A 27,620-nucleotide genomic window follows, 5' to 3' on the forward strand; every position below is an offset into this window, starting at 1 on the left:
TGCCCGCCCCTGCCACCCCGCCACCCACAGACTACTACAGTACTTAGGAGTTACACACGACGGCCATAACTGCTGGATACTGTTCGTAACAAACAAACCATAGCATATTTATACTACATCACATCGAGTGATTATAGAAATCCATATATATATTGCTTGTATAAAATCTTTTTTTTTTGTAAAAAATATTAAAAAAAAAAAAGAAAGTATAAAAAACATGTGCAGTTGAAAAGCCCNCGAGGGTGCGCCCCGGCTGCCGCTCCCGGGCGGGGCGCGCTGGACCCAGGTGGGCGGTACGGCTGGGCCCCGCATCAGGGGCGGTGGACAGGGCTGGGGACAGGCAGGCCGTAGTTCCGCTCAGTTCCATCCCCAGCCGCACTTGGTTTGCAACTCATGGCTTTTCCTGGCTGCTCCGAGGTCCCTCGGTGGGTGCCCTGGTGGAGAGGCCGTTCGGTTGGGCGTCCCTCCAGCCGGGCGCCTCTGTCCTGCCTCCTTCAAGCCGGGCCCCAGGCAGGACAGCCCCACCCGAGGGTCTACTTTGGTCTCAGCGCTTGGTCCTTCTAGGTTTCGTCAGCCCCTTCTTCCCCTTGTGCGGCTGATTGGAGTTTCACAAAAAAGCCCGGCCAGCACTGGCTGTGCTGAGCCTCATTGTAAAGTTTGTCGTGCAGCAAGGAAGGGCCCTCTGGGACCCCTCGTCCTCCCCCCTCTTCCCAAATCCTCCTCCTCCTCCTCCTCCTCCTCCTCTTCCTTCTCCCAGCCCATGGTCACTTCTTCTCCAGCTGCTCCAACAGCGGGTTGCCTTCCGATTCCGGGGTCTTGACGCTGTCCGTCCGGACGATGCAGGTGGGGCGATGCCGGTTCAGCATCAGAATGAGCTGCTGTCGCTCTTGCTTCAGCTCCTCAATCTGGGTCTTCAGCTCCGCATTCATGAGCTCCAGTCGCTCAGATTCCTGGGCGCAAAAACAGAGATGGGGCTGTAAACTCTCACTGGGGACCGCCTCTGCGTCTGGGGAGGTACGAGACACCCCCAGCTAGCATTAGCCTATTTTCCGCCTGCCAGGCTCCCACTGGAGGAAGCACAGAGCCCCTGGGGTCCCTGACTTTCTGCAGCAGTGGCCGTCACACCTGTGACGCTGGCCTGTGTCAAAGTGGGATGGACGTAGGTTATACCCTGGGGCCCAGCCTGGGCCATGTCCCACCTCTCTCCCCTCCCTCAATCCACTCCAGCCACAGTGACATCCCTGTAGTTGCTCAAATATGCCACACTCTCCTGCCTCCCAGACCTTGCCCCAGAAACAAAGGATGGGACAAGAATAGAAGCCCAATGGACCTGGAGCAGGTACGTGCATGGTCCACAGGGAGTGGGAGGGGCCCACAGTTGGCAGTGCAGTGGCCAAGTGCTTTGACATGTCATGTGTAAATGTACATCGGGGATATTCTGACCCGTGGGCTCACTAAACCCAGTGTGCTCACATCATTCCTCCCAAAACGTGCGCTTCCTGTGAGTCCATAATCATTCTTTTTAAGTTTTTTTTTTAACGTTTATTGATTTTTGAGACACAGAGAGAGAGACAACATGAGCAGGAGAGAGACAGAGAGAGAAAGGGAGACACAGAATCCAAAGCAGGCTCCAGGGTCCGAGCTGTCAGTACAGAGCCTGACTCACGGCTTAAACCCACAAACGGTGAGATCATGACCTGAGCTGAAGTCAGATGATTAACCGACTGAGCCACCCAGGCGCCCCAGTCCGTGATCATTTAAACAGCCTTTTCTTTATCCCCTGTTAGCTAGAAACTTTGCCCACTGGGAGATGATCAATACCCTTCTGGATCCAAAATAAAGTTTCAAATAGACCTCAAGTGAGATTCCCAATGAACTTCCAGCCCCGTTAGAGAGGCTCCAGGGAAAAGAAGGTACGAATGCTGGCGATTCGCTCTTGGGGGAGTTTGCATGTTCTGGGTGTGGATGCACAGGCGGTGAGCATACCAATCCCGGGCTCGGGGGTCAAAGCAGTAAGCCAGGAAAGCTCAATGGCTTTCACTGGACTGTGTCTGAGAACTTACAGCCAGTTTGAGAGTTGGGATTTACTCAAAGGCCCGCAAGGTTTCAGACCAGTGGTTCTCAACTAGGAGTGATTTTGCCTGCCAGGAGGCATTTGACAAAGTCCAGAGTCATTTTCGGCTGTCCCAACTGAGGGGGGTGGGCCCTGCAGTGTCTGGTGGGTAGAGGCTAGCGATGCTCCTAAACGCCCTGCAATGCCCAGGGCGGCCCCACAACAAGAACTATCTAGACAGAATGTCCGCAGTGTCGCTTGGTCTCGTCGCCGAGGTAACAGCGTGAGCGCCAGGGGAGCTCAGAACTGCTGAGATGTGCAGTCTTCATGACCGGACACTGAAGAACGGCCTCACAAAAGGGGGAAAAAATGTTCGGGGGAAAAACATTAAAAACCAGCGATGGTGGTTTTTGGTGAAGCATGATGGGGAGGCTGGGCCTGTCCCCTGTTCTCAGAATTCCAGGACGAGTTATCTCTGAGGGCCAGGGGAGAGACCCCATGCAAAACCACGAGTCCGTGACCCGTCAGTCTGAGGCAGTGAGGTGCTAATCTTAGCTGCTTCACTGGGTCTGAGGAGCTCGTGACCTTGGGGACTTCTCACAAAGCCTCTGACCGTCTGGCCCCTCCGAGCCAAGGTTTTAGCTCCAAGTTCGAATCCTGAGCCTGTGTCTCTAGGAGTCTCTTTTCAATCCACCCATCAGACCTGATGAGGACGTGCGTGTACAGTGAACATCTGGGGGGATCCGGAGGCCCGTGGGCCCCCCTGTACAGCTTCCCCTCTATGGAGAAGAAGGATCCATAGGGCAGCGGGGAGCTTACGACGTGCCCATCAGCAGTGCAGGGGCTGGAAGACCTTCCAAGAGGACTAAACACGGGGTCTGGCCATGGGTTTAAAACCGTGGGTCGACTCTGGGTGGCCTGAGCAGGTCGGGTGGCGTAGGGAGGCAGGACTCAGGAAGGGAGCCCTGAGTGAACAAGGACACGCACATGGGAAATAAGCCTCAGATGTGTTTGGGAGATGAAGCCCTCCATGTGACCACAGGTCACTTCAGGATGGAAGGGTAGAGAGCAGGGAAGGGGGATTTAGAGCCAGATCTGGAAAAGCTTCAGGGTCTAGAAGAATCAGCAAGTTTCTTAACTACCCTGAGTCTCAGCCATCTCAAATATAAAAAGGTGATGCTCGTGGGGCTAAATGAACTCAGGTGGCAAAAGCGCTTTATAAACTGAAGGGTTAGGGAGGCTTAAGGAATTTTCACTTTAGGTTTTGAGCAAGACCCTCTGAAGAAAGAGGAGAAAGAGCAGAGGAGGAGGATGGCTCAGAGAAGAGGTCCTGGTGACTGGCTGGATCTGGGCAATGAGAGAGGCTGGCTGGAGGCCAGGGGCGGGGGGTGGGGGGTNGGGGCTGCTGTTTGGAGATGGTAAGGAAGCAGTTGGGTCGTACGTGAGTGGATGTTAAAACTGATCACGCAACGGCCAGCGTGCAGCGTTCAGTACTGTGAGCAGATCGACCTCCTTGAAATGACTGCATGTCTCAAACCAACTTCAAGTGCGAACATCTGAATCACACAAAAACCCAAGTAGGTATGTGGCTTCACACACTCATTCATCACAGGAATGGCACTGCATTCTGTCGGTTGTAAAATGTTAGAGGACGGGTGCCTGGCTGACTCAGGCAGTTAAACATCTGACTCTTGATTTTAGCTCAGGGCATGATCTCACAGTTCATGAGTTCAAGTCCCACGCTGGGCTCTCCTCTGACAGCGTGAAGCCTGCTGGGGATTCTTCCTCTCCCGCTCTCTCTCTCTGCCCCTCCCCTACTCACACCCTCTCTCTCAAAATAATAAACATTAAAAAATATATTAAAATGTTAAAGTATACCCTGGAATAGCCTAAACTCGGACCGGCTGGCTGTCAGAAGGTAACTAACTGCTTTTTAGTTTCATTTCCTTCTGTTTTATTGAGTGGTGCTACATGTTTATTTATCGTGTAAGTAGAAGCTGAATTGAGAAGAATCTTTTTTTTAACCATGATTATAGAAGTTGTCTGTGGTTTTATAACAGCAATTACCTGATCTGTTTTGCTAATTAATTGAGAAACATGGGCTAGGATCTTCACATGTTCATTATGAAGTAAATAACTCTCCTTGCATTTTTGTTTATAGTTTTGCCTTCTGGTAGATATTTATTGCCCTAGAGAAAATGAAACCACTTGTTGTTTCACAATAGATTGAGTGCAAGTGAGTGAACATTCTGTCTCTTCCACTATTCTCAGCAAAGGCAGGAAAAAAAAATAAAGGGTGAGGGGCTGAGCGTTCTGGTTTTATTATCCTGGCTGTGCAATCTTGGCCAAGTCAATTCCCTTAGCATGGGCTAGTCTCCTCCCAGAAAATATGACTGGCCCAAAGGACTTCAAGCATTAAGATTCTCTGATTTTATCTTTAAAAAAGTTACCCTAATGCACTTAAAATACAGTTCCGCTTCCCAGTGTTTTTTGTACATACTGGAAGAAGGCTGGTATGGCCTCTTCTGAGCCCAAAAGACCTGTCTGAACTAAAATCCTAACTCTGCCACTTTAGCTATGTCACTGGGAACCCAATTCCCGATTTCCCCAAGCCCGGGCAACCTGAACAGCGTGCTGGGCAGCAGATGAAGCCCGGGTCCTGGTCCTGCCTCCACTGCTGCGGAACCTCGAGCAAACTTTCAACCCTTTGAATCTCAGAATCCTCCTCAGGGGAGTGGGGGCCGCTTTGCTGCCTCCCAGGGTCACCATCATCTTGTGACCATCAAGGAGAGAATGGCCACGAAAGTGCAGAGTGCCACGGGAGTGTGAGATGGGCTTACTGCTGCCAAAGCCCAGGGAATGAACCTGCATTAAGCGTGTCAGGTGCAGCAGGTACAGAGGCCGGCGTCACAGACAGGGCGGGGTGGGGGTGGGGGGCGCACTGCTCCTGACTGCAGACAGAGGAGGTGCTAAGGTAGCCCTGGCTGGTCCAGGCACTCGGCTGGTCCAGGCAGGTGAACTTGGAGATGCTCTAAGAGTCTTCCAGGGTACATCTCGGTGTCTAGGGATTAAGGATGGGAGGGTGACTTTGTACATTACATATATGTGTGTGTGTGCACACACACATATCCTTTTGTACCTCTGAGCTTTATATATATTACCTGTTCAAAAATAAGCTTATTATAAGGGAACCCCTCAGGTCTGCAGGCACTGGCTATCAACACAGCCATCTGCATCCATGTCCTAAACCTCTGTTTCCAAGGCCAGAGGGGAAGAGAGGAACATGGGCCGAGAGGGAGACGGCTTGAGCCGAGAGAGAGCTGCCTAAACCTCCCTCCTAGGCCCCGAGGCCACCAGGGACAGCACGACAGCCGACAGCCATGTAACTGGTCTTCCCACTGCCCCAGCCCTTGCCCCACGATGCAGCCAGAGGGGTCTTTCCAAGGTGTGTCTCTCTCCAACTGAAACCTTCCACAGCTCTCCATGATGACATAATTCATCATTCTAAAGGGGACACTTGTGAGTAAAAGCAGGTGCTATTGATAAAGAGGCCAGGACCAGAGGCATAAAGGGGGACAGGATCAGCTACATGGCTAGGGGTCTGCCTGCCTGTCCATTCTCCTCCGTGTACTCTAAACGCCAGCCACACTGACATTCTTTTCAATTCTTTAATCACATCCTTAAACACCTCTTGCCCCTGGCCTTTGCTTGTGCTGTTCCTGCTAACCCCGCCCACCTCTGTCCTTCATCTGGTTAGCTCCTACTCCTCTTCTGTGTCTCAATAAGCAGTCTTTCCTCAGCTAGACTAAGAGAGGGCCTCTCAGAGTGTTCTCACAGCCCGCTGGGCTTGCCCAACATAACGCACGGTGCACATTACTATTCCCCATTTTCTATCTGCTGTCCTACTGCCTGCTCTGCAGTGGGTACTCACTAAATGCTTACGAGGTGGATGTTTGAATGGATGGATAGATGGAGGGATGGACGGATGGATAGATGAATGGATGCATGCATGGATGATTGGATGGACGGACGGACGGACGGATGGATGGATGGATGGATGGACAGATGGGCAGAAAAATGAATAAATCCCAGCTCTACCACTTGTTCACAGTGTGACCTTGGGCAAATAACGACCTCTTCTGAGCTATAGGTCAGTCTCTAAAATGGGAATAGCCAATGTTTATCTCACTGAAATGTTATAAGATTAAATGAGGCATGTGATAGGCCTGCATACGGTTGGTGCTCAGCAAGTGTTTCTGGAATGTGAAGAGCAGCTAGCACCATTCATTTGGCACCGTTCACCGCACCAGGGTGTGCTCACTGGGCGTATATATTGCCTGCTAACTGGCTGCCGAGCCCTTGAAGGCAGGGGTCTTGTTTGTTCCCTGCTGGGCCTTCCCCAGCTCGGTGGACACTCAGGGCTGGAAATGAGGTGTGGGACACGCCATCCATCTGAAATGCCCATGTGAGACCTGTGTCTTAGAAACCTCCTGAAAACTTCCAGCCCAGTGTCGGTCTGCCATCTCTTCCGAGGAGGCTCTCAGCTCTAGGAGTCTAACTCCCACCTGTAATGGCCATCCCCTTGCCTTAGATGCTCAGAGCCCCAGGTGTACACACAGCCCCACGCTGTCTATACCTGGGACCTCAGATTTTCTCTCTGCTTGTAGCAAGTGTGAGAAAAGACCCATATATCCTCCAGCATCAAAGAAAACCGAGGCCAAGTGAGCCTTGTCTCCCCAGCTCCCACCGGAAAGACCATGGTCTACTCCTTCCTGTGTGTCCCCCAATGCACCTAGCAAAGTGCTGGGCTTTTAGTACATGCATAAAAATGCTTGTCAACAAATCAGCGAATGAGTGAGTGAATGAATGAATGAATGAATGAACTAGAGCTAGCATAGCAGAGTGTTAAGAACAAACGCTTTGAAGTTAGCCTCAGGCTTGAATCTCAGCTCTACCACTTAGTTGCTGAAGGACCTGGGCAAGTAATTTAACCTCATCATGCCTTAGTTTCCCTATCTGTAGACAGAAAATAATGAGGGTACCTATCTCATACAGTTATTATGCCAATACAGAGATAATATACTTCTAGCACTCCACACACTGCCCAACTTTACAAATGTTCGCAGCAACGGTGGGGCCCATGGTATTATTATCGTTATATGTTGTTCCTGTTTTATTTAGAAACAAACAAGTGATCCAGACCGTGGAGGTTGGAGACTTCCGGCCTGGATTGACGAGCTTTCTGGTCATGCCCCTTCACTGCCATCTACCAGTTTTGAAACACAGTAAAGGCCTAAGAGATAGGACTCAGGGGAGAAAGAACAAACACCCTGCTTGGCATCTTCCAAATGAAAGGGCAGGGATGTGCTCTGAGGCGGGGGGCTGGCTCTGCCGGCCTTTGCATGCAGAGCTGACCTCTGGTTCCTGGAGGCAGCAGGGTGGGGGTCATGTTCAGTGGAGCTGTGGCCAGCCAGATGGGAAGCAGGGCTGGAAGAGACTGTCCACCGCTCACACACAGGGCGGGGCGCTGTCACCTACTTTGTTAGCATCCACGCGAGACAACTTTGGCAGCCACCAGGCCTTCGAAGTGGGGAGTAATGGTCCTGGCCCATATGGGCCAATCAGCACCAGGGCCTGACTAGTAGAGGGGAGCTGGCTCCTCCCACCTTCTCTGGCCTTCAGGGATCTGAGTGGGCAAGACATGCTCCCGGCTGCCCTTGGTTGTCTTGGTTCAGGGAAACGGCACTAGATGGAAGGCAGGCAAGAACAGGGGGTCACGGCTGCTTGGACAGATGCCAGCAGGCACACACTGATTCCGCGGGCTTCGGTGACGACAGACGTCTCCTGGCCCACACGTGCACAGGCCTGCTCTGAGGAACGAGACAGGTGCCCCGCCCTGGCCAGCTGCCCTGCTCACCCGCTGCAGAAACTCCGTCCGCTCCTTCTTCTTGTTCCGGCATCGGGCTGCCGCCACTTTGTTCTTCTCCCGGCGCCTTTTCCTTCGCTCCTCTTCTTCATCTAGCTGTGAGGGCACAGAGCCGCGGATTAGACATCGAGGCAGGCCTGGAGTACGGCTTCCCTCCTGTCGTGGACAGGCAGATGGATAATCGCCCCTTCTCCGTGGGCACGGAGCTGTCCCTGTCTGCCAGCCCCCTGGCGTCCCCGCTGGTGGGATGGAAACGCTTCCCAGCCAGCCCAGGGATCCTGGTGGAGCAGATGGGCAAACCTGGGAGGGGTCGGTGCCCAGGAGGGCAGGGCCGCCCGGGTTCTGCCAGAGTTCAGGAGGCTCTGAGCCTGGCAAGTCTATTCACACAGAGGTGGCACCCAGCGGGTGGTGACGGCCTGTTCTCTTGCCCAGCCCAAGCCTTCTGGGCCCTATTTTCCAGGTCAGTGGTTCCCAGGCACTTCCTTTAAAAACACCTTGGGCATGGACGCAGATTTCACATTCTACCCCCACACGCTCGCCCCCAGGTACCCTCGCCCTTCCTCCTGGTCCTTCCAGATGCTCCGATCTACCTCCTGGTGCTAGTAAACGGTCTCCCCAGTCTCCTCACCAGGCTTTGATCTGTTTTGCTGCTTCTGCATGTTGTCCCCCGAGATTCCCCGCTGTGTCCCAGGATGCCAGGGCTCCCCCAAGTGCCCCGCATGGGACACAGGCAGAGGGGCCTCCCGAGTCTCCAGGTCTGCTTGCTTCTCCCCCAGGACACATGAGAAATTTTACCATGCGTAAAATGGAACCCATTAAATGGGAAGGAAGAAACTCACTGCCCGCCAACCCTGACTTTCGATCAAAATTACGGCTTTTATTGTTTCAGTTATACTAACAGCAAGAGCTGCTCTCTGATGCCTATTTGTTAAATGCTTTCAACACAAGTCACGTTATCTTCACAACCCATAAGGAAAGTACTATTACTGTCCCATTTTACACGTGGGGAGGCTGAAGTTCAAGGGTTCCATTTACCCAAGGCCACCCAACTAAGAAATGGCAGAGTTAGGATTCCAGCTGGGATTTCTCTCACTTCAATCCTCCCGCTCTTGACTGACCACTGGCCCACACAGCCCTGACCAGTCAGGGTCACTTCAAAGTGGTGCCTCTTGCTGTCTGTTAGCTACCAGGAGAATCTGGAGGACACACAGGACCAGCTGGGCTGGGGGAACAGCCTAGAGTCAGAGGCCACTAGAGAAGTCATTGGCTTGCCCTGGCCTTGCCAACTCTCTCACTTCTTGAGCTAGTGGGGGTGAATCTGGCAGCCTGAGGCCTGGAACAAGGTCTCAGCTGAAAGGGCTCCAGGCCAGGAAAATAAACACCCTCTCTGTGCACTCCCAGCATGCTCTGGGAGCTTAGGACGGAGAGCCTGGCCGGAGACCAGCACCCACGGCCATCGACACAGGCCCTCGTAAGGCAACCCCCTTCTCTTTCTACACCTCTTCGGAGCTTCTCCTTGACTCACCCCCACCCCTTCTGGGAGGCTGGCTGGAGAGGCACCTTGTCTCCACAGCCACACCCAAGTGCCTCCCGGCCCCTTGGCCTCCCTTGAAACAGACCCAGAAGTGACAGCGCCTCTGGCTGACCTGCATCTGTGAAAATAGAAACCTGGACAGAATTGATTCCACCCAACCTCAACCTCACCCCCACCAGGGCCAAGGTAACCGTGACGACAGGCAAAGGGAAGGAACTGGAGGAAGTGGCCGGCAGTGCAATCTCCCCTCGGCCAGGAGGGTTTGACCACAAACTGCCAAGGTGATGTGTGCAACCTGGGTGCCACCGGGCTCGCGGGGTCTGGAGCAAACCCGGCTTGTGGCAGAGCAGCCATTTCCTGGGAGACACCACTCTGTCCTCCCAGGCCCAGCTCCCCCACCCCAGCCCTGCACAAAGCCACGGGCAAACGGAAGCTGCCCCATCCGGCAGCATATACAAAGAGGCTCAACGGGGCCAGACCAATGCCCACATCAGGGGTTTTCCAACCCCCCAGTCCGTCCGGCCTTATCAATCCCCTCAGCCATCGCCTTCTCCCCACATGCCCCGCCTTCTCCATGCCAGCTGGGCCCTCCTGAGATAACCTTCTTTTCCTCCTTCGTAGGCTCTTACTCAACCTTCAAGAGCAAATGTCACCTCCTCCAGGAAGGCTCTTTTGACTCCCCAGAAAGAATTAACTGCTTTCCCTGTGCTGCTACAGGTACTTTGAGCAGCCTGCTTTCCGGTGTCTAGCACATCCTGTCCTAGCTCTCTGTGCGTGCAGATATCTGCGCTCCCTGCTGGGCTGGAGGACAGGGGACCCAAGGATCCCCAACACCTGGACAGTACTTGGCACTTAACAGGAGCTCAGCAAAGGTTGGCCAAATGAATAAGTGCAATAACAGATTTCAGAGAAAGATGGCACAGGCATGGATTCTATGATTATAAAAGCAATTGCTTGCCTACGTTTGCCTCTGCATCAGCTTTTCCCCAGTGCTAATAAGGAGGCTTGGCCGCCAGGGATGGCCTCTTCTGTCTGCAGGAACCCAGCAACGCTTGAGGCTTGGATCCCGTCTTCCCTAGAAGCACAATGACCAAAGACGGAGTCTCGGTCGGGGCCAGCCCCGAGGGCTGTGGCGGGTCTGCACGAATCCCAAACAGGCGCTGACACAATCCAGGCTGTGCACAGAAGCCTCAACAGCCCCCTAAAGTTCCACAGCCGCCAGCGGCCTCCATGCCCATCCCCAGGCCTCCCTGCCACCATGTTCCACCTCAGCTGACATCTCCAGTGAGGCAAGAAATGGGCCCCAAGCCCCATCACCACATCTTCCCCACCAACACTGTGTTGCATCTTCCCCAAATCCTCCTGCTGCCATGTAAGAGCCACCCAAGGAGATCTGGAAACCAGCTGCCAAAGTCCCGCTGGAAAGAAGAGGGGAGCTGGGCAGTGCCCCCTCAGCCCTCACACCCCCACAGGCTAACCTTGGCCCAGGCCTTCACGCTCTGTGTCCCCTGCCTGGGACCCGCTGCACACACCCCTGCCCACCCACCGCTAGCCCCCTCCAGTTCCTTCTCTCACCCCAGCGCCAAGGCTGCTGCCCCCGCTCCTTGACGTTTCCGAGTCTCTCGAACATTTGGCCATGAGGGGGTGAGACAGCAGAGAGTGCTGTCACCACACACAGTGCAGACATCTAAAACCGGAACCCCAAAATGGGGCATGATGACTTTTTTTTTTCTGCAGATGCAGCTGGAAGAACGAGAATATTCGAGGAGGAGGCTGCCTGACGCTCACTACATTTAGAGACCCAGGAGATGGAGGCCTCTTCTCAAACGTAGCTCTGGCTCTGTTTTCCTCCAAATTCCCAGGAAGGCCCTGGGCAAAGGTGGCTGTGTTCTGGGGTGAGGAGTGAGGGGACCCCTGTGCCACACTTCACATTGAAGGGACAGGCTAGGGGACCCATGGCCAAGCAGGCCCTCCTGTTGAGCTGTTCCCAAGGCTCTGCCTGTGGACTGGGGGACCGGAGCCCGCGGCCACAGCTGACTGGAGAAGGTGTGAACAGCTGACCAAGCGGCACTATATTCACCTCCCAGAAATCTGAACTTGAACTTGGACTGCTGGACTGAGGGGCAAGCAGCTTCAGCCATGTGTCCAGAGAAGTAGAGCGATTGCGAGGAGGCTGCTGAAGCCTGCAGATGAGCAGAGGAAACCAAAGACGGGGACGGCAGGAGAGAAACAAACACTCAGCCACGGAGGGGAGTCGGAGAGACAAAAAGAAGGAAGGGCAGACAGAGAGAAAAGCAGGGCCTGGGCCAGGGTGCTGCCAGTGAGGTGCCCAGGACATGCACCCAAGGAGACACTCATTCTAGAGCTCAAGCAGGGGCAGGGCCGGCACCCACGACAGACTGCCTCCTTAAATGCTGTGCACTGGGCATCTGGGTCATCTCGCCCTGGTCCAGGCCCTGAGAAAGAGAAGGTGAAGGCAGAGATAGAGAGGAAAGAGAGAGCACAGAGAGGCAAAGATGGGTGGACAGAGACATAGAGGTAGCGCCACTAGAAAGAGAGACATAGAGGGCATGCACAGAGGTCATGTTCATGTTCAGACAGGCCAAGTGAACAGACTGAAAGCACACACCGAGGAAGAAACTATCTCAATCCTCCTGATCCCGCTCCTGGAGAGGCCTATGATTCCTGCCCCTTGGGTCCATGATGCATACCCCTGAATCTATCTTGAAAAATTCCCCCTCTGGCCTGCAGGGAGTTTGAGGTTTCCGCCTCTTGCAACGGAAGGATGCCTGGGACACCAGGAGCCCATTCTTGCAAAGTCAGGTGATGCCGGGTGATGACGGAGGCGCAGAAGGTAGCCTCCAGTGATTCAGGGGAGAATCAGTGTTACCCAGGAGCTATGCTTCTAGAACAGCTGGAAAGTGGCTGAGCCTGGATGCAGAAAGGCTTAAGCAAATAGTGGTTCATGTTGGTAGGTGTCAAGTCCTCTGGACTCGGGGTCTCGGCAGGTTAAGTGGCCTCAGTGAACCATCTGGGACAGACCTATTAGCCTCCCTACTTTTACACATGAGGAAACTAAAGATATCAAGGCTGCCCAGAAGGTCAGTGGCGGCTTCAAAGCCAGGCCTTTTGGCCTCAGGGCCCAAGAGCCTCCGGTTCTGTGAAGGGCTGGTGGTCTATGTGTGCCCCACACACATATGGTAACAGGGCCCCTGTCCTTTCGGCTCTGGCCTGGTGATGGGATTGTAAAGTAGCAATAGAAGCTTCTGATGCTGAGGGCAATGACCATGTTGTTTTTTCCTATTTGGGTCTTTTAAAATAAAAACAATTTATTGCACAAGCAACACTGAATGTGTAGCATTAAAGCTGACTCGTTTATGGGGGGCGCATAGGTGGCTCAGTCGGTCAAGCGTTCGATTCTTGGTTTTGGCTCGGGTTATGATCTCACTGTTTATGGAATCAAGCCCTGCGTCCTGCTCTACAATGACAGCACAGAGCCTGCTTGGAATTCTCACTCTCTCTTTCTCTCTCTGCCCCTCCCTTGATCATGTGTGTTTTCAATTTCTCTCTCTCATTCTCTCTCAAAAATAAATAAACATTAAAAAAAAACCTTTTGAAAAAAAAAAAGCTGACTGGTTTACGGGAGGGGCCTCCTCCACACCTCTCCTGCAGGCTATGTGGCTTTCACATGGTGGCAACCTTCGCCCAGATTTGATCTTGAATTCTGATATTTCATAAGCATTTCCAAAAATATATCTTGTGGGACCCACAAAGAGATAGGATGAGCAAGAGTAATGACACTTTAACCTGAGGCACTGAAAATACGGACACTCTTCCATGGACAAAGCAATAAAGGCAAGAATAATAAAGCTGGTGACAATGACAAGCAGAAGTGGGGGGGGACCCAGAACAGACCCCCCCCCAGCACTCACCAGGCCAGTGAAGGTCTGCAAGGCTCTATCTTGCACTAAGGACTGTAGCATGGGCACGGAGAACAAGGCTTAGCTGAGACTCACAGCCTCGGGGCTGTCAGCACAAACTTTAGGGTTTAAGAGGACAGTGTGGTCTCAGAGGAGCACCGACTGTGTGCTCCTGGGCAAGTCACTTGGCCTCTCTGAGCCTCTGCACGCCAGCTGCAGGGGAAGGCACTGAGCCCCACCACACAAGGCTGTAGTGAGGACTAAGATCCATTCTCGAGTCTGGGACATAGGAAGCCTTGGTAAGTGCCAGATTCTGGGCCTACCTTCCCAGGTGAGGCAGGAAGAAAGCTTGGGGCATGCCCCGCCTCCCCTGAGGGCAGAATCTGGCACAAGAGACCTGGGGTGGAGGGCAGGATGGGGGTGCTTCAAGGCACGGGAGTTGTCGATGATCAGGCCAGGGGTAATAGCAGCCCAGGAGCCTCCGAATCCAGCCCTGGCCAGGCCCACTAGGTCCTCCCCTGCCCGCCAGGAGCCACACTGCATGCAGGAGCCACATTTCAACACCAGGGACCCATGAGCACCCTGGGAAGTAAACACCCAAATACCAAACATACCAGACATTCCCCTACATAAACACGGCTGCACGGAGCCAGGGTCTGTGGTTCCTCGCCACTCCCCTGTCCAGCCACGCAGCACCAAAGTGGGGCAGTCCAGGGGCGAGATGCCCGCAAGCCAGCCGGGCAAGGCCTATAATCCCCCTCCCCCTCCCCCCACCGGGGAAGGAAGGAGGAAACCCCAGGGGCCTCCAACCAACACCTTTGCTGCACACCCCCCTGCCCCCGCACTCTGCAGGGGCCAGGCCTCCCCCCTCGGCATCTCCCGGGGGCTCAGCCACTGGCAACCCTTCTCCCTCTTGCCCTGGCTTCTCCCACAAGCCCCCTCTCTCTAAACAGCCACAGTCTGGACCTCAGCTGTGAGATACTGGGCAGTTTCAGTGAGCAGTGGGCAGGGCTGTAAGAGAAAATTCAAGCCAAGTGGTCAGTCTAAGGCTCGAGTTGAAAACTCAAGTCACCTCCAGGGGGGCCAAGAAAGTAACGTTAGCAAGGGAACGGGGCTGGATGGGGCTGTGGCCTGCAGAAAGGACGCCTCAACCGGCCTCACTCCAGCAGCACAGACTCGGCATTGCCACATCTTCCGAGGTTTTAAGCCTAGCTGAAAATATGGGCTGTTAAGTAAAATCTCCCAATTTTTAATGTTGGCAACAAATTCCATCTTGAAAAGGACACTTCGTGGGCCAAACATCTGTGGGCTGCACCAGTTTGTGGGCTGCTAATTTACGACCCCAGCAAGTGACAAACCTTGGCGGGGTTGGTCATCAGCACCTGATTCTAGTCACCGAAATACCCCAGTATGTGACCATGGGCCAATCAATTCTCTCCCCGTCCTATGGCTCATCTTTAATAAACACAGTAGCTCCTACTTCCCACTAACCTTCAAACACCCTTGCAGGATGAGTATTAGGGGCCTCATTTTACAGTTGAGGAAACAAGGTGATGTGTCTGCCAGAGGTCGCCAGGCCGAGAACAGACAGGGGTTCAAACTCCATTACATCAGGCTGCCTTCCAATAGTGGGCCGGACTCAACTCTGCCCCAAGTCCTGTCTAGCTCTGCCATCCATGGGGTTTTTTTCACCCAACCTTCAAGAGCAATGTTCGCTTGATTGAGGGAAGACAGAAGGGGTTGTGGGAAGGACATCTTTTCCCTTTTAAGGAGTTTCAGAAATAGTCACTTCACAGACTCCTAAAGCCAGAAAGGAGAGGCCCCCAGGCCAACTCCTGGATTTTACAGATGAGGAAACTGAGTCCCAGGGAAGGAAGTAGATTGCCCCAAGGCTCACACCTGAGGGTAGGGCCTGGGTCACTGCTTAGTCAGCCTCCCTGGGCCTTTGGGCTCCACCTGACTTCCTCTTTCTGGAATTTTCTATGCTCTGGATGAACAACACTGACCTTGTCTGCCCCTCTCCTACTTCTCTGACCTCTCCTTTTCTGTCTCTCGCCCAGGACCTTCTTCCTGTCCCTTTCAGGCCAATGTCTCCTGAGGTCCTATCCTTGGCCTGCTGCTTTTCTCATTCTATGTGTAACACCCATGGGCGTTTAAAGTTTCCATCTATCTGTGTGGTTTCAACTACCATTTATATATGAATACAGCCAAATCCTTATGCTCAAGCCAAAACATGCAACTGCCAGCTGGACGTTCAGTCTGGATGTCCCTGAGCCCTTCAAAGTCTTTATCCTCAACAGGCTACTTCCTGTCCGTTCTCCACCCCAGGCTGCTACCACCTGTTCACTGGACTTAGGCACTCAGCCCTCCCCCACCTGTCCTTCTCTTTATCTCCTATTTTCACTATTCAGACCATCCAGTTCTACATCCTAAATCCTCCTCATGTTTGCTCCCCACTCGCCATCCCCATTGCCACTTTCCAGGCTTCTTTCTATCTCCTGACCCCACATGACCATCGTCCAGCTCAGCCATTGAAGGGATCTTTCTAAACCGCAAATCTGATCCAGTTACTCCTCATTACCCTCAGGATAGAGCTCAATCACCTTCATGTGACTTGGCCCTGTGACTTGGCCCCATGTGTGCAGTCTTCACTCCCGTCTATCCCACCCTACACTCTGTGTTCCTGCAACCTTGAGCCTCTCATACCCCACACTCACCTGGCCACATGCTTTGCCCCTGCTGTCTCCTTGGCTTGCTCTCATCCTCTGCATTCAGCTCAAGCATCACCACCTACGGGAAGGCCTCCTTGGTTCTCATCCCTTCCAGGCTGGGGAGGTGTCCCTTTGCTCTGGGCTCCCATAGAACTCTGAGCTTATCCTGGCCCCCACTGTGCTGTATTGCTGTATTCTGTCCTCAGTTTCTGTCCCCTCCACTAAACTGGGAGTTCCATGAAAGCAGAAATCTGTGTCTTGTTAATTTTGTGTGCATTCTGCACCTTGCCGAGTTTGTGGCCACTGGGAGTGCTCAACAAAGGGAGGCCTGATCCACAGAGCTGATGACTTGGGCAAGACTCCTGACTCCCAGCCTGGTGTTCTTTTGACTTCACTCCAGATATCCCCCAAGGCCAGGCTGTAATCAAACACATTGGCCTATGAACAAACCCACGTAGTGGAAGCCGTGCTCACTCAAAGCATCATACCAGCCCAGCCAACCACCGGGTGAAGGCTCGGAACAAGAACTGCCAGAGGCAATGGCTTTACCTGCCAAGATGATTCACTCAGCTCTGGTGACTGGGGGCACAGGTGGGTGGGCAATTGCTCAGTGCACTCAGCATCTACAGGAAATGGTGGGGAGTGGTAGGGCTGTAAGCCAAGTCCCATCCTAAGGTTCCGGAACTGAGAAGACTTAGAGATCCTAGCACCCTGTGGCATCTGCAGGCCAGGAAGCTCAAGTTCAGAGAAGAAGAGTAAGTCTGCCTTGGTCCCTGGTCAGATGGTGGCAGGGCCAAGCCAAATACCATTGCTTCCTGGAACACCTTCTAGAGGCAGGGGACACGTTCCTTATGAACTAAAAGCCTGATGCTGTTGCCATTGTTGGGCATCAGAACCTCCTGGGGCTGGTTTGGGGGCTGGAGGGGTGGGGAGGTGGAGAGGGTTGGGGCAGGGCAGGGGGAGGGCGGGAATCTATCTGAAGCAACTTCTCTGTCTCCACACATCTCAGCAAGACAAAGCATTCCTCCGACCTTGGCCCTCCCAGCACCCCTGTCCTCTGTAAGAACCTTTTCCTGCATTAAGAGAACTCTTAAAACAATAGGCTGCTGAGCATAGGGCTGGTTTATATGAGCAGAATAGGGAAGGACCATTCTCTCAGAAAGCAGTGGAGAACTGCCGTTTCCACTGCTAAGAAAAGACAGCATTGTGTTTTTGAACAAAGCCTGAAAAAGCCGGCTGGGCAGGGTGACACCCATTTCTGTACGGTCCTGCTAAGGAAGGAGCAAACACTGTTACTAAGAAAGCGAGGCCAGGAAGCATAGGAAAAATCACCTTGGCTGGGACAGAAAGTCTAACATTGAAGAGAAAAGGGCTGATTATTGCCGGGAAATCCATTTGCTGGAGAAGAGCTATTTGAAGAATGATGGCTTTTGTCGAAATACGTCTATTTCAGGTCTGTTTCATATTTATGGTTTGGTAAGGTTAATTTCCCACTAGGCAATCAGTTAATTTTCTTGCCCAATTGACATTTGATTCAAAAAATGAGAAAGGGAGAGAAAGAGTGCCCCCCACAAGACTCTCCCCATCGCTACAAGACTGGTAAGGAGCAGAATATATCTGGAAGGGAAAATCAATTTTCTCAAAAAGAGTTAATAATTCTTTAACAATAGCAGTGTAATATGCCTTGATTACATGGGGGCAAAAAAAAAAAATCGAAACAAAACAAAACACCAAAAGACAGAGGCAAGAGCTCCTGCAAAATGACTATCTATAATTAAATGAAAATGCAGTTGTTACAAAGAATATTCATGAACAGGGCTGTTCTGAAAGTCCCGAGTTGGCCAAAGTAGAAGAACATTTCAAGTGCCATTATCCTATTAAAGCCTATCCTATTTGTCTTTCATCATGAAGGTGAAAAACAAGGTCCTTGGCTTAATTATTCTCCACCAATGCAGTTCGTTTTAATCTGTATGCCGGGTGTGCAGCTAAAACACAGATTTCAGCCAATTTCTTGCAGGCATAAGGCACAGATAACAGACAAATCGCTGAGCAGAACGGCGACCTCTATTTTGTACTGAACTCCGGCTAATAAAAATCCCACACAGATGACACGGCCAGTGAATTCACAGCCAGGGATACCTGGCCTGGAGGACGGCAGGGTTTCACCAGGAGTGATTTATGTAATGAAATGGATGCAATAAAAGTTGAGAGATGGGGAAAGGAAACGCTTCCCGGCTCCCAGGCAGGTGGAGGTAGGAGTGGGGGTGGGGTGGAGGTGGAAAGCTCCCCCCACCCAAGTTCTCAGACCAAAGCGGCTGAGAATTCCAGCCAGCTACAGTGATGAATAGCTTATCTGATTCTCCCTTCAAAAACTATAAAGGAACCGGCCTATTGACAAGCTCGGCAGCTTAATTAATTGGGAAGTCCCTTAGGGTGTGAATGCTAAAAGCCTAGAGGATCTCAATACCTGGAAATAACTGGTTTGGAAATGTTTGCTGACTCAGATTACAACCTTGCCTTACACAGAGTCAGGTATCACACGCATTAATTAACAGCTGATGGTGTGCAGGACTCCCAGAAAGTTTGAGATAGATTTGGGGGGGAAATGTGGCTTTAGACCCTCATAGGTATTCTCAGACTCAGGACTGGAAGGGACTTTGCAGGTCATCCAGACTTGCAGAGAGCATCAGAATACCCTAGAGGGCTTGTTACATCCCAGATTTCTGGACTCTACCCTCAGGGTGACCCCCAAGACCTTGCACTTCTAAGGTGCTCCCAGATGCTGGGGCCGCTGCCCCACTGTAACACCAATGTAAACCAGTGGATTTCAGATTGGTTTCAGCAGTAGAAGTCTATTGTTCAAATGATACCACAATATACTAAACAGGTAAAGGTGGTATGTTATTAAGGCACTCCCATTGTATCATAGCCTTATTAAAGTCAGAGGTGTGCGGTGATTGATGTAGAACTTAAAGGTTTTGGGGAACAGTTTCTGACAGCCTCAGGATCCAAATTATTCCTGTCTTGTGTTTTCCTTGTACACACAGATCAGTAGTTACAAATGGTGTGTGTGTGTGTGTGTGTGTGTGTGTGAATATGTACATATGTATATAACATTTATCAGCTTGCCCTGCACTCTCAGGATGCTTGTCAGTTAGAGAGAAGTAGCAGGAAAAGCTTTGTTCTGAATTCTGCCCAAAACAGATTAACCTGGCCACAGGCAATACCCTGGAATGTTAGATTTGATAACTAATAAGTATGAGCATGTGTGTGGATCTTGCTTTAAAAAAAATAAAATAAAATAAAATTATGCTTTAAATATGGCTTAGCCTCACTGAGCCTCAGTACTCTCACAACTAGTAGTACTAATAACACCTACCTGTATGGTCATTAAACAGATCAAGAGATAACGTCTACAAACACAGTTGGCAGACTATAAAGTGGATTGTTCACATGAGCCTTCTATCCTGAACCCAGATATCCTCAGTCCTTCGAAGACTGGGCCAGTTTAAACTGTACCAAAGGTTGCAACCATCAGCTAAGGGCTAAAACCACCTGCTGGCCCCACCCAGACCAGTTGAATCAGAATCTCTGGGCTCCACGTCAATATTTTTTTAAACACTCTCCAGGGGACTCTAATGAGTAGCCAGGATTACTCCACATTTCCTCCTGAGTTCCATACAAAATCCTGCCAGATTGCTCTCTTTGCTTCTGGATGGCCGCTGGCAATAAAAAGGAAAGAGAAGAAAATGCCCCTAACCAGATCCTGACTTTTTCATTACTGCTGGCTTAAAAGGTGGTTTTAATCATTATAGCTACTAATTTCAGAGTCTTGATACATGCCGGATGATTTACATGATTATGTCTTTGAATCTTCCCCACACCTATGTGATGTAGGTATTATGCTTCCCCATTTTAAAAATAGCTTTTTTGAGATAAAATTCACACATACCAGACAATTTGCCTTCTTAAAGGACACAACTCAGTGGCTTTTAGTATATTCACAATAAATTTTAGAGCATTTTCATTACGTCCAATAGACATCCCATGTCCCTTAGCTGACCCCACCGACCCCTCCCATCTGCCCTAGCCCCAAGCACCAGGGAAATGGTTCTCCTTCCTGTCTCTATGAATTTGCCTTTCCTGGGCATTTCAAACCAATGGAAACCTGCAGTATGTCATCCTTTGTAAATGGCTTCTTTCTCTAAACATAATGTTTTCAAGGTCCATCCAAGTTGTAGCAAGTATGAATGTTTCATTCCTTTTCATGGCCAAATAATATTTCACTGTGTGGATATATCATATTTCATTTACCCATTCATCAATCGATAGACATTTCAGTTGTTTCCACTTTTGAGATATGAATAATACTGCTGTGAACACTCATGTACAAGTTTTTGTGTGGACATGTACTCCTCTCTATTGGGTATATATCTAGGAGTGGAATTAGCCTTTTGAGGACTGTTTTCTAAGTTGGTTGCACCATTTTACATTTCCACCAGCAGTGATGGAGATTACAACTTCTCCACATTGTCACTAGTACTTATTATTTTTCTTTTTTATAACAGCCATCCTAGTGGGTGTGAAGCAGCATCTCAGTGGTTTTGATTTGCGTTTCTTTGAAGGCTAATGATGTTGAACATCTTTCCATATGCATATTAGCCATTCATAGATCTTTTCTGTAGAAATGGGCATTGCCCATTTTTATTATTGAGTTATAATAGTTCTTTATATACTTTATTTGTCCCTTATCAGATCTATAATGTGCAAAACTTTGCTGTCATTCTGTGGGCTTTGTTTTGATTTTGTGTCCTTTGAAGCACAAAAGTTTTTAATTTTGATATCAAATGTATCTATTTTTTATTTTGTGGCTTGTATTTTTAGGGTCCTATCTAAGAAATCATTGCTCATGAAGATTCAACAGCTGCTTTCTCTAAGAGTTTTATAATATTAGCTCTTAGATTAAGTTTTGGATCCATTTCAAGTTAATCTCTGTATATGGGGTGAGAGAGGGGGTCTGTCTCCCTCACGTTCACAAGGGAGGAAACATAAGCTCAAATGACTAGTAAACTCCATAGCCAAACTGGTCCAATGCAGCACTCTGCTTTCCCACAATGCTTCCAAAGAGCCAAAGTTTTTTGTTGGTGGTGGCTGGGGAGAGGGGTGGGAAGAGGGCCATGGAGGTAAGCTGTGCAGGAGCCTGCCACCCAGAACATGCACAGGCACTGTGCTCAGTAAAGGGGATCCCTGCAGCCCCAGCCATGGAGCAGAGCCCAGTGGGCCCCAGCATAGGACAGGATACGTGCAGCCTCAAGGGGTCGCTAAACGCAGAGGAGGCCCGCAAGCTGACTCCCAGCACCTCCAAGAATCTGGAACCTGACGGAATCTGCTTGTAGGTCCCAGGTCTCAGAGCTCCAATATCAGGCCAAGTTGTCTTCTGCCTTGGAGCAGGGAAGGGAGAGAGGGGTGGCTGGTGCCAGAGTAGCTCAGCCAGTGGTGCTCCCCAGTGAGATGACCCAGTTTCCCAACTCTGAGTCCCTGCTGCCAATGGACCTGGGAACACCGAAGAGAGATGGCCAGCGTTGACAGAAAGGGCCACTTTGTATGGCTGCTAAAAAACTGATGGTTCACAGGAATCGAGCAATGACCTTAACACCGCAGGAAACAAGATAAGGGGTCACACAAAGCAGCTTAGGGGAAAACAGAGGGTTGAAGAGCAACGGTAACTAAAATTTGGCTGCAGGAACAACCAGAAACAGGTCTGCTTGCTTCCCTGAAACCCAGATCAAAGGCACAATGCATTGGAAAGGCCAATGCTCTCAGAATTTGCAGTGTGATTCACTACACACAGCCTCAGCCCCTAGAAAAGGTGACTTACTGTCATATCGTGCTGGAATCAAGGTCATCTTTTTACACAGTGCCTCACTTAATCTTCATGATGCAACTCGATGAGTGTCAGTTTCCTCCTTTTATAGATGAGGAAACTGACGCTCAGAAAGTTAGCTGATTTGTCCAAGGTCGTGTGGGGAGTAAGCGAAGGAGAACCCAGATTTTGAACCCAGAAGCTTGAACCCCAGTCCAGAGCTCTTCCCAGGCTCCTGACACAGCCCCTCTGGTTAGGAAGCCAGGTTGATCCCCTGCACCCATGACACCTGGGATCTCTAGACATTTGGGCCACTCACCACCTCCAAGGGCAAAACACCCTCAAGGGAATGAAAGCCCAAGGAATGTTGTTAGAATCAATTATAAAAATGAACTTGAATAACTGTCACATTGGAAAAGTCAATCATCTTCATGTCTTACATTTGTTGTGGATCTCATTGGGTTCCAGGCACTGTGCAAGACCTTTTGCCTGCATTAGTTCACTAGCATCCCACCGGCACTAAGAGTTACTAATATTATCCCCATCTTAAGATAGAGAATCTAAGAAGGCAGCACAGAACTCCCTGAACTTGACAGTGGGTGTGGCCAGTCTATGATGTAAAATAAGAGTGTCAGAAGCCTTGTGAAGGCTTCGGGGTACTGCATCAAATAAGACTCAGTAACATAGGGGTCCATGTTACATACACCCAGAGCTGCCTTCAGCAATCACTCTCTCTCCCTCAAATTAAACTATTAAAGGAAATTTTAAAAAGCTAACAGCTTTTAAAAATGTGCTAAGAAAGTAACAGCACTAAAGTGGAAAGTCAGGCTTTCAAAGATGAGCTGGGAGATTCTGTTCCAAAAAGGGACAGATTGGATCTCTCTGCCAAACAAGTATGAGACAGAAAAAGTGTCTGAGTCAGGGGGAAGAAGGCCAATGCTATTTCAAAGAGTCACAAATTAAAAACCAATTATGCAAAGCTTGCTAAAAAAAAATGTCAGTGGGCTGCCTTTATGTTTTAAATCACTAAAAACACAAGCATGCTTACGCCAACATTTACCCAGCACATCAGATGATTTGAGGCAACTTTGGATGCTCAGGCTAAACATGGGCGAATGTTTTGATGAACAAAACTCTGAGGTGACCACCCGTGGCTGAGAATGAGTGCACCTTCCAAGACCAGCCTACAGTCCACGGACTAAAATTCACAGTCCATTAAAGGTAGAAAACCCTAAATGTTCTTTAGGGCCCCTGGAGAAGCTGGAAAATGACCAGTGTGAACTCACAAATGCCTAAGCCTCTCCTGCTCTGAAGATGACAAGGACATGGGTCCAGTCAAAATAGAGTATGTGCTGGAAAGACAGTCCGTGATGGGCAGTACACACTGATCCCTCCAGGGGAAGCCCTCAGAATGCTCCCTGACAATGATCAGCAGAGCCTGAGGAGAGGTATAAACAGTGAAAATCAGGTTCCCAAATGTAGCCAGGAATCTCTGAGCCTACTAAATATACAGATTCCCTGCACTCCACCCTTGTAGTTTCTGAGTGCTTGGGTCCCAGGGTGGGGTCTGGAAATCTGTATTTATAAAAAGTTTTCCAAGTGGTTTTGATGATTAGCCAAGTTTTGGGACTAGTTGGTTTGATTTTCATTGTGGGTTTTTTTTTTCTGCCTGAAGTTGCTTAAGTCCAGGAATAGAAAAACAAATGGACGATGCTTAGAGATAAGAATTAAGAGATACAGAAACCGAAGGACAGAAAGTTTAAGTGACTTGCAAAGTCGGCAGAGCTGATTAGTATTTAAACCAACAAGCACGTATCAAACGTACAATCTGTGCAAGGCATACCTCGGCGTCTGGCAGAAATAAAAGGAAATGTAAGATGTCATCCCTGATTTTGGGGTCTAAACATAGGACACACACTCAAAAGCAGCCTGTGTGTGAGGCAATAGGGAGTGATGGGGACTGCAGCAAGCTAAAGGCTATGTGCAAATACAGTGAGCATTTGCTACTCAGCTCCAGCTTCTCGGTACATACAAGGGTGTGAGTCTAGAGTTTCCAGATAGTCTGTTTTTTTTTTTAATGGAGCCAGAAAGTTCACATTTCCTGGCTTTTAAATATAGCAACTCATTCAATTCAAAGAAAGAAAAGAAAGAAAGAAAGAAAGAAAGAAAGAAAGAAAGAAAGAAAGAAAGAAAGAAAGAAAGAAAGAGAAAATCACAATGTTAGGGAGGGAGGAAGGAAGGAAGGAAGAAAGAAAGAAAGAAAACCACACTGTTAGGGCCAAACAAGATTCATCTGTAGGCTGTCTCCTGCCCATGGAATGACACTTTGCAGACTCTTTCCTAAAAGGTTATCCAGTCCAACCTCCCTTGAACTTGAGTCCTCTCTAGAGCCTTGCAGAGTGGCACAGAGGATAAGGAATCCCATCTAGCATGTTGTTAAGTGAGTGCTTGGTGTGTGTGTGTGTGTGTGTGTGTGTGCGCGCGCGCGCACATGCACGCAAGCGGGTGTGTTCAGGGCGGGGTTTCTGGCCTCCTGCCTTCCCTACTGGAAATGCATTCCAGGTGCAGAGGCTGGGTATGGCTGCAGCAGCCCACTCAGAGATGCCCCGGGAAGGGCCAAGATCCTTAGGCCAATAGGGTCGGGTTGCTTGAAGAGTTTGGCTGGGAGGGGCTGCAGAATAAAAGGTAAAAGAAGGAGAACTCTGGAGAAAGCTAGAGGGCACAACTGTCTTGAAAAGGAACACTGGAAAGGAAAGAACAAAGGCAAGGAAGAAGCGCCGGTTATAAAAATCCCATAACCCAGAATATGACATCCCCAGCTCCCCTAGCCAGCAGCCACATGAGCCCTCTGGCCGCTGTCCATCTGCTGGCTCCGGTCAATTTCTCTTCACGACACTCACCACGACCTGACCTTTCATGTTATATACGACTTTGCTTATTTGCATTTCTGGATGCCCCCCCACCCCCAATTAGGATATACAGCTCCAAGCAAAAGGGGCTTTGTCTACTTTGTTTAGGGTTCAGCTCCTAGCGTCTGGCACTGCGCCTGGCACATAGTAGCTGCTTAGCAAATATCTGCTCCAAGAATGGACTAGAGCCAAGCAGTTGGCACCAAAACAGTTTAACTTTTAAGTGTCAACTACATAATAATAACAACATCAGCACAAAGCACCTGATCATTTACACAGCCTGTCGTTTAACTTAATTCCTCCAACCTTCTTTTACCAAACTGCTTCGTGCGTTTGGCTGTGGCCCAAGAGACCACTGGCCTCTGCAAGGTGGACCGCCTGAGAGGCAGCTCAGACGGAGCCGCCTGCACAGAGCAGCTAGGGCAGCCCTCCCTCCTGGGCCTGGGAGACGATGCGGCTGCAAAGTGCAGGGCTCAGCAGTAACTGGGCCATGTCATCGAAATGATGGAGTGTTCCGGGACCAGGTTCATCCGGCCTCCCCAGCCCAACAGAGGGCTGATTAGAAGTGTGTAAGGAAGACAGCTGGGGTGGGGGCAGCACAGCAAACGGTTAAAGCTCTGGCTCTTAAGTCAGGCTGCTGGGGGCTGGTTTCCCAGCTGCGTGCATGACCTTGGACCTCACTGAGTCTCGTTGACCTCATCCGTAAAGCCGGCATAAACCACAACAGTAACAATAATTACTTCAAAGTAATTATTTCTTGTGCAGGTTCCGATGAGATACTTCGCCAAAAGCGCCCAGCACTGTTCCTGGTGTGCATCTCAGTGCAGCGGGGACAGTGCCCTGCCAGCAGCAGCGTCACCACCACGCAGGCTCAGCTCTGCCACCCCCACCCCAGCAGTGTGATGCTGAATGACTCGACCTCTTTCTCCCTGGACCTCAAATTCCTCTTCTTTAACCCGGTCACCAGGATCGAGTAAGGAGGAATAAACAAATCCTATGTTCAGCACTTAGCGCAGGGCCTCATACATCTTAAACGTTTAATTGTGAGCTAGTATCTTATTATTTTAGTCAAGAAACTTTTACTAGTCTAAAATGCCAATGTGACAATCCACCAAAGGCAGTTTGCCATATGCAAATAAATCTTCGGGACAAGAGGTTCTCCAGCTGCAATGTTCTCTTTCCACCTGCTCTGTACTTTAGTGGCTCTAAGAATGGCCCTCCCCCAACCTTAGGTCTGACCTAGGAAGCATTTGGAGGTCAGTCCCCAGGGCGGGGCTGACCCCGCTCCGCACCAGTTCAGTCTGCTCAGGCTCTGCTCCATCTGCCTCCTCGCCTCCACGATGCTGCAGTCTGACAGCGAGGGAGGGGACATGCAAATACGCCCTAAAAACGGCTTGTTATTTTCACGGCCTGGGTGGTGCGCGTTTGTGGATGCCTGTGAAGACAGCGCGTCACTGTCAGGTATGGGGCATATGCCACCAATCTGGAGGAGGCTGTGAAATGTAAAAATACCCAACCCAAATAAAGCCCTTTTCCAAAGGAAAAGGAAAAACTCCTCCAGCGCCCTTTGCAGAAAGGGAAGGGGCGGTGGCTCATCCCTGGGGGCAAATCCCCGCTGGGCCAGCCCCAGAACCAAGCCACCTGGCTCTTCGTTGGTCCCCCAGTCTCAGCTGCCCCAGTGAAATGGCTCAGCTGCTGGTTTTAAATGGCACTTATACTGTGGAACGACCCAGAAACGGATGCTTTCAAGTTATGAGCCTGGGAAAGTGAATAGCAAAAGACCAAAGACAAGGGCCCTCCATAAAGAAAACAGAACCCTAAATAAGCCAGGAAGTGCTATTCACAGCACTGCTGATTTACAAAATCGACTCAACAAGAATATAATTACCGTCAACTTCATCTTGTACTTAACAGTCTTTAATGGGCACCTACGATGCACCAAATGCAGGTGTCCCCAGTGCAAATGTCTACAGCAGGGGCCAAGCAGTTAAGGTAAATGAAGGCAGCTGGTGATAACAAAAGCAAAACCAATAGTGTAAACAAAATCAAGAACAATAGGGAGGTGTGGGGGCCTGTGGCAAAAGAGGTGAAGCGGGCTCTCCATTACAGGTAGCTATTGCCATGCCAGAATGGGGTACAGTGTGACCAGATCTCCCAGTTTTTAAAGCAAAGATTAAAATCCAAATTTTCAAGTGAAATGTTGGCTCAAGTTTCTTTTAAAACACTGTGCAGGCCAAATAAAACACATCCGAGAGCCAGTTCCAGCCCGCAAATGGCCAGTTTGCCCCCACTGACCAAGCCCCCAGCAGCCCCTCTTTGCAATGTGTATAGTACTCCTGGGGATTGGAGGTGGGGGAGCAGAGCAGTAGTTGCGTAAGACACCCAAGATGGTACCCAGACACCTTTCCCCACTCAGGAATCCCTCTCTCTCCAGAAAGGGCAGCCCTCTGCGCTCCAGGCGACAGGACAGAACCACATCCAGGTGCACCCCTGCCTACGCATGAGCACCTATGCTCAGCAGCTTCCGTGCCCACCCCCACCCCCACCCCCTCTCCACCTCCCACCACTGGCTCCTTCTCCCTTCCAGCTATTCTGGCAGCTATTCTGTCCAACCTCTGCAGAGATGGCCCAGGCTGGGGACCTCACTGGGGCAGGTCTTTGGACAAACTGCCAGCCCTGGGGAAGTGGCTAGGGCCATGCACAG

The 27,620-nt window shown here is 50.6% G+C and overlaps 1 protein-coding gene across 2 annotated transcripts in view; it reads right to left on the reverse strand.

The window, feature by feature from the left end:
• Positions 1 to 238: 238 nt before the first annotated feature.
• Positions 239 to 27,620, reverse strand: part of JDP2 (Jun dimerization protein 2) — a 37,571-nt gene continuing 10,189 nt past the window's right edge. For both annotated transcript variants that reach the window (XM_077750744.1, XM_077750743.1), the window contains exons 3-4: positions 7,971 to 8,075; positions 239 to 950 (exon numbers count right to left, since the gene is read on the reverse strand). In XM_077750744.1, the coding sequence (XP_077606870.1) occupies positions 765 to 950; positions 7,971 to 8,075 (291 nt within the window). In that variant the 3' untranslated portion in view covers positions 239 to 764. The remainder of the gene's footprint in view (positions 951 to 7,970; positions 8,076 to 27,620) is intronic.

The sequence above is a fragment of the Crocuta crocuta genome, unplaced genomic scaffold, assembly GCF_008692635.1.
Source record: "Crocuta crocuta isolate KB4526 unplaced genomic scaffold, BGI_CrCroc_1.0 scaffold186, whole genome shotgun sequence".
Classification (NCBI taxonomy): Eukaryota; Metazoa; Chordata; class Mammalia; order Carnivora; family Hyaenidae; genus Crocuta; species Crocuta crocuta.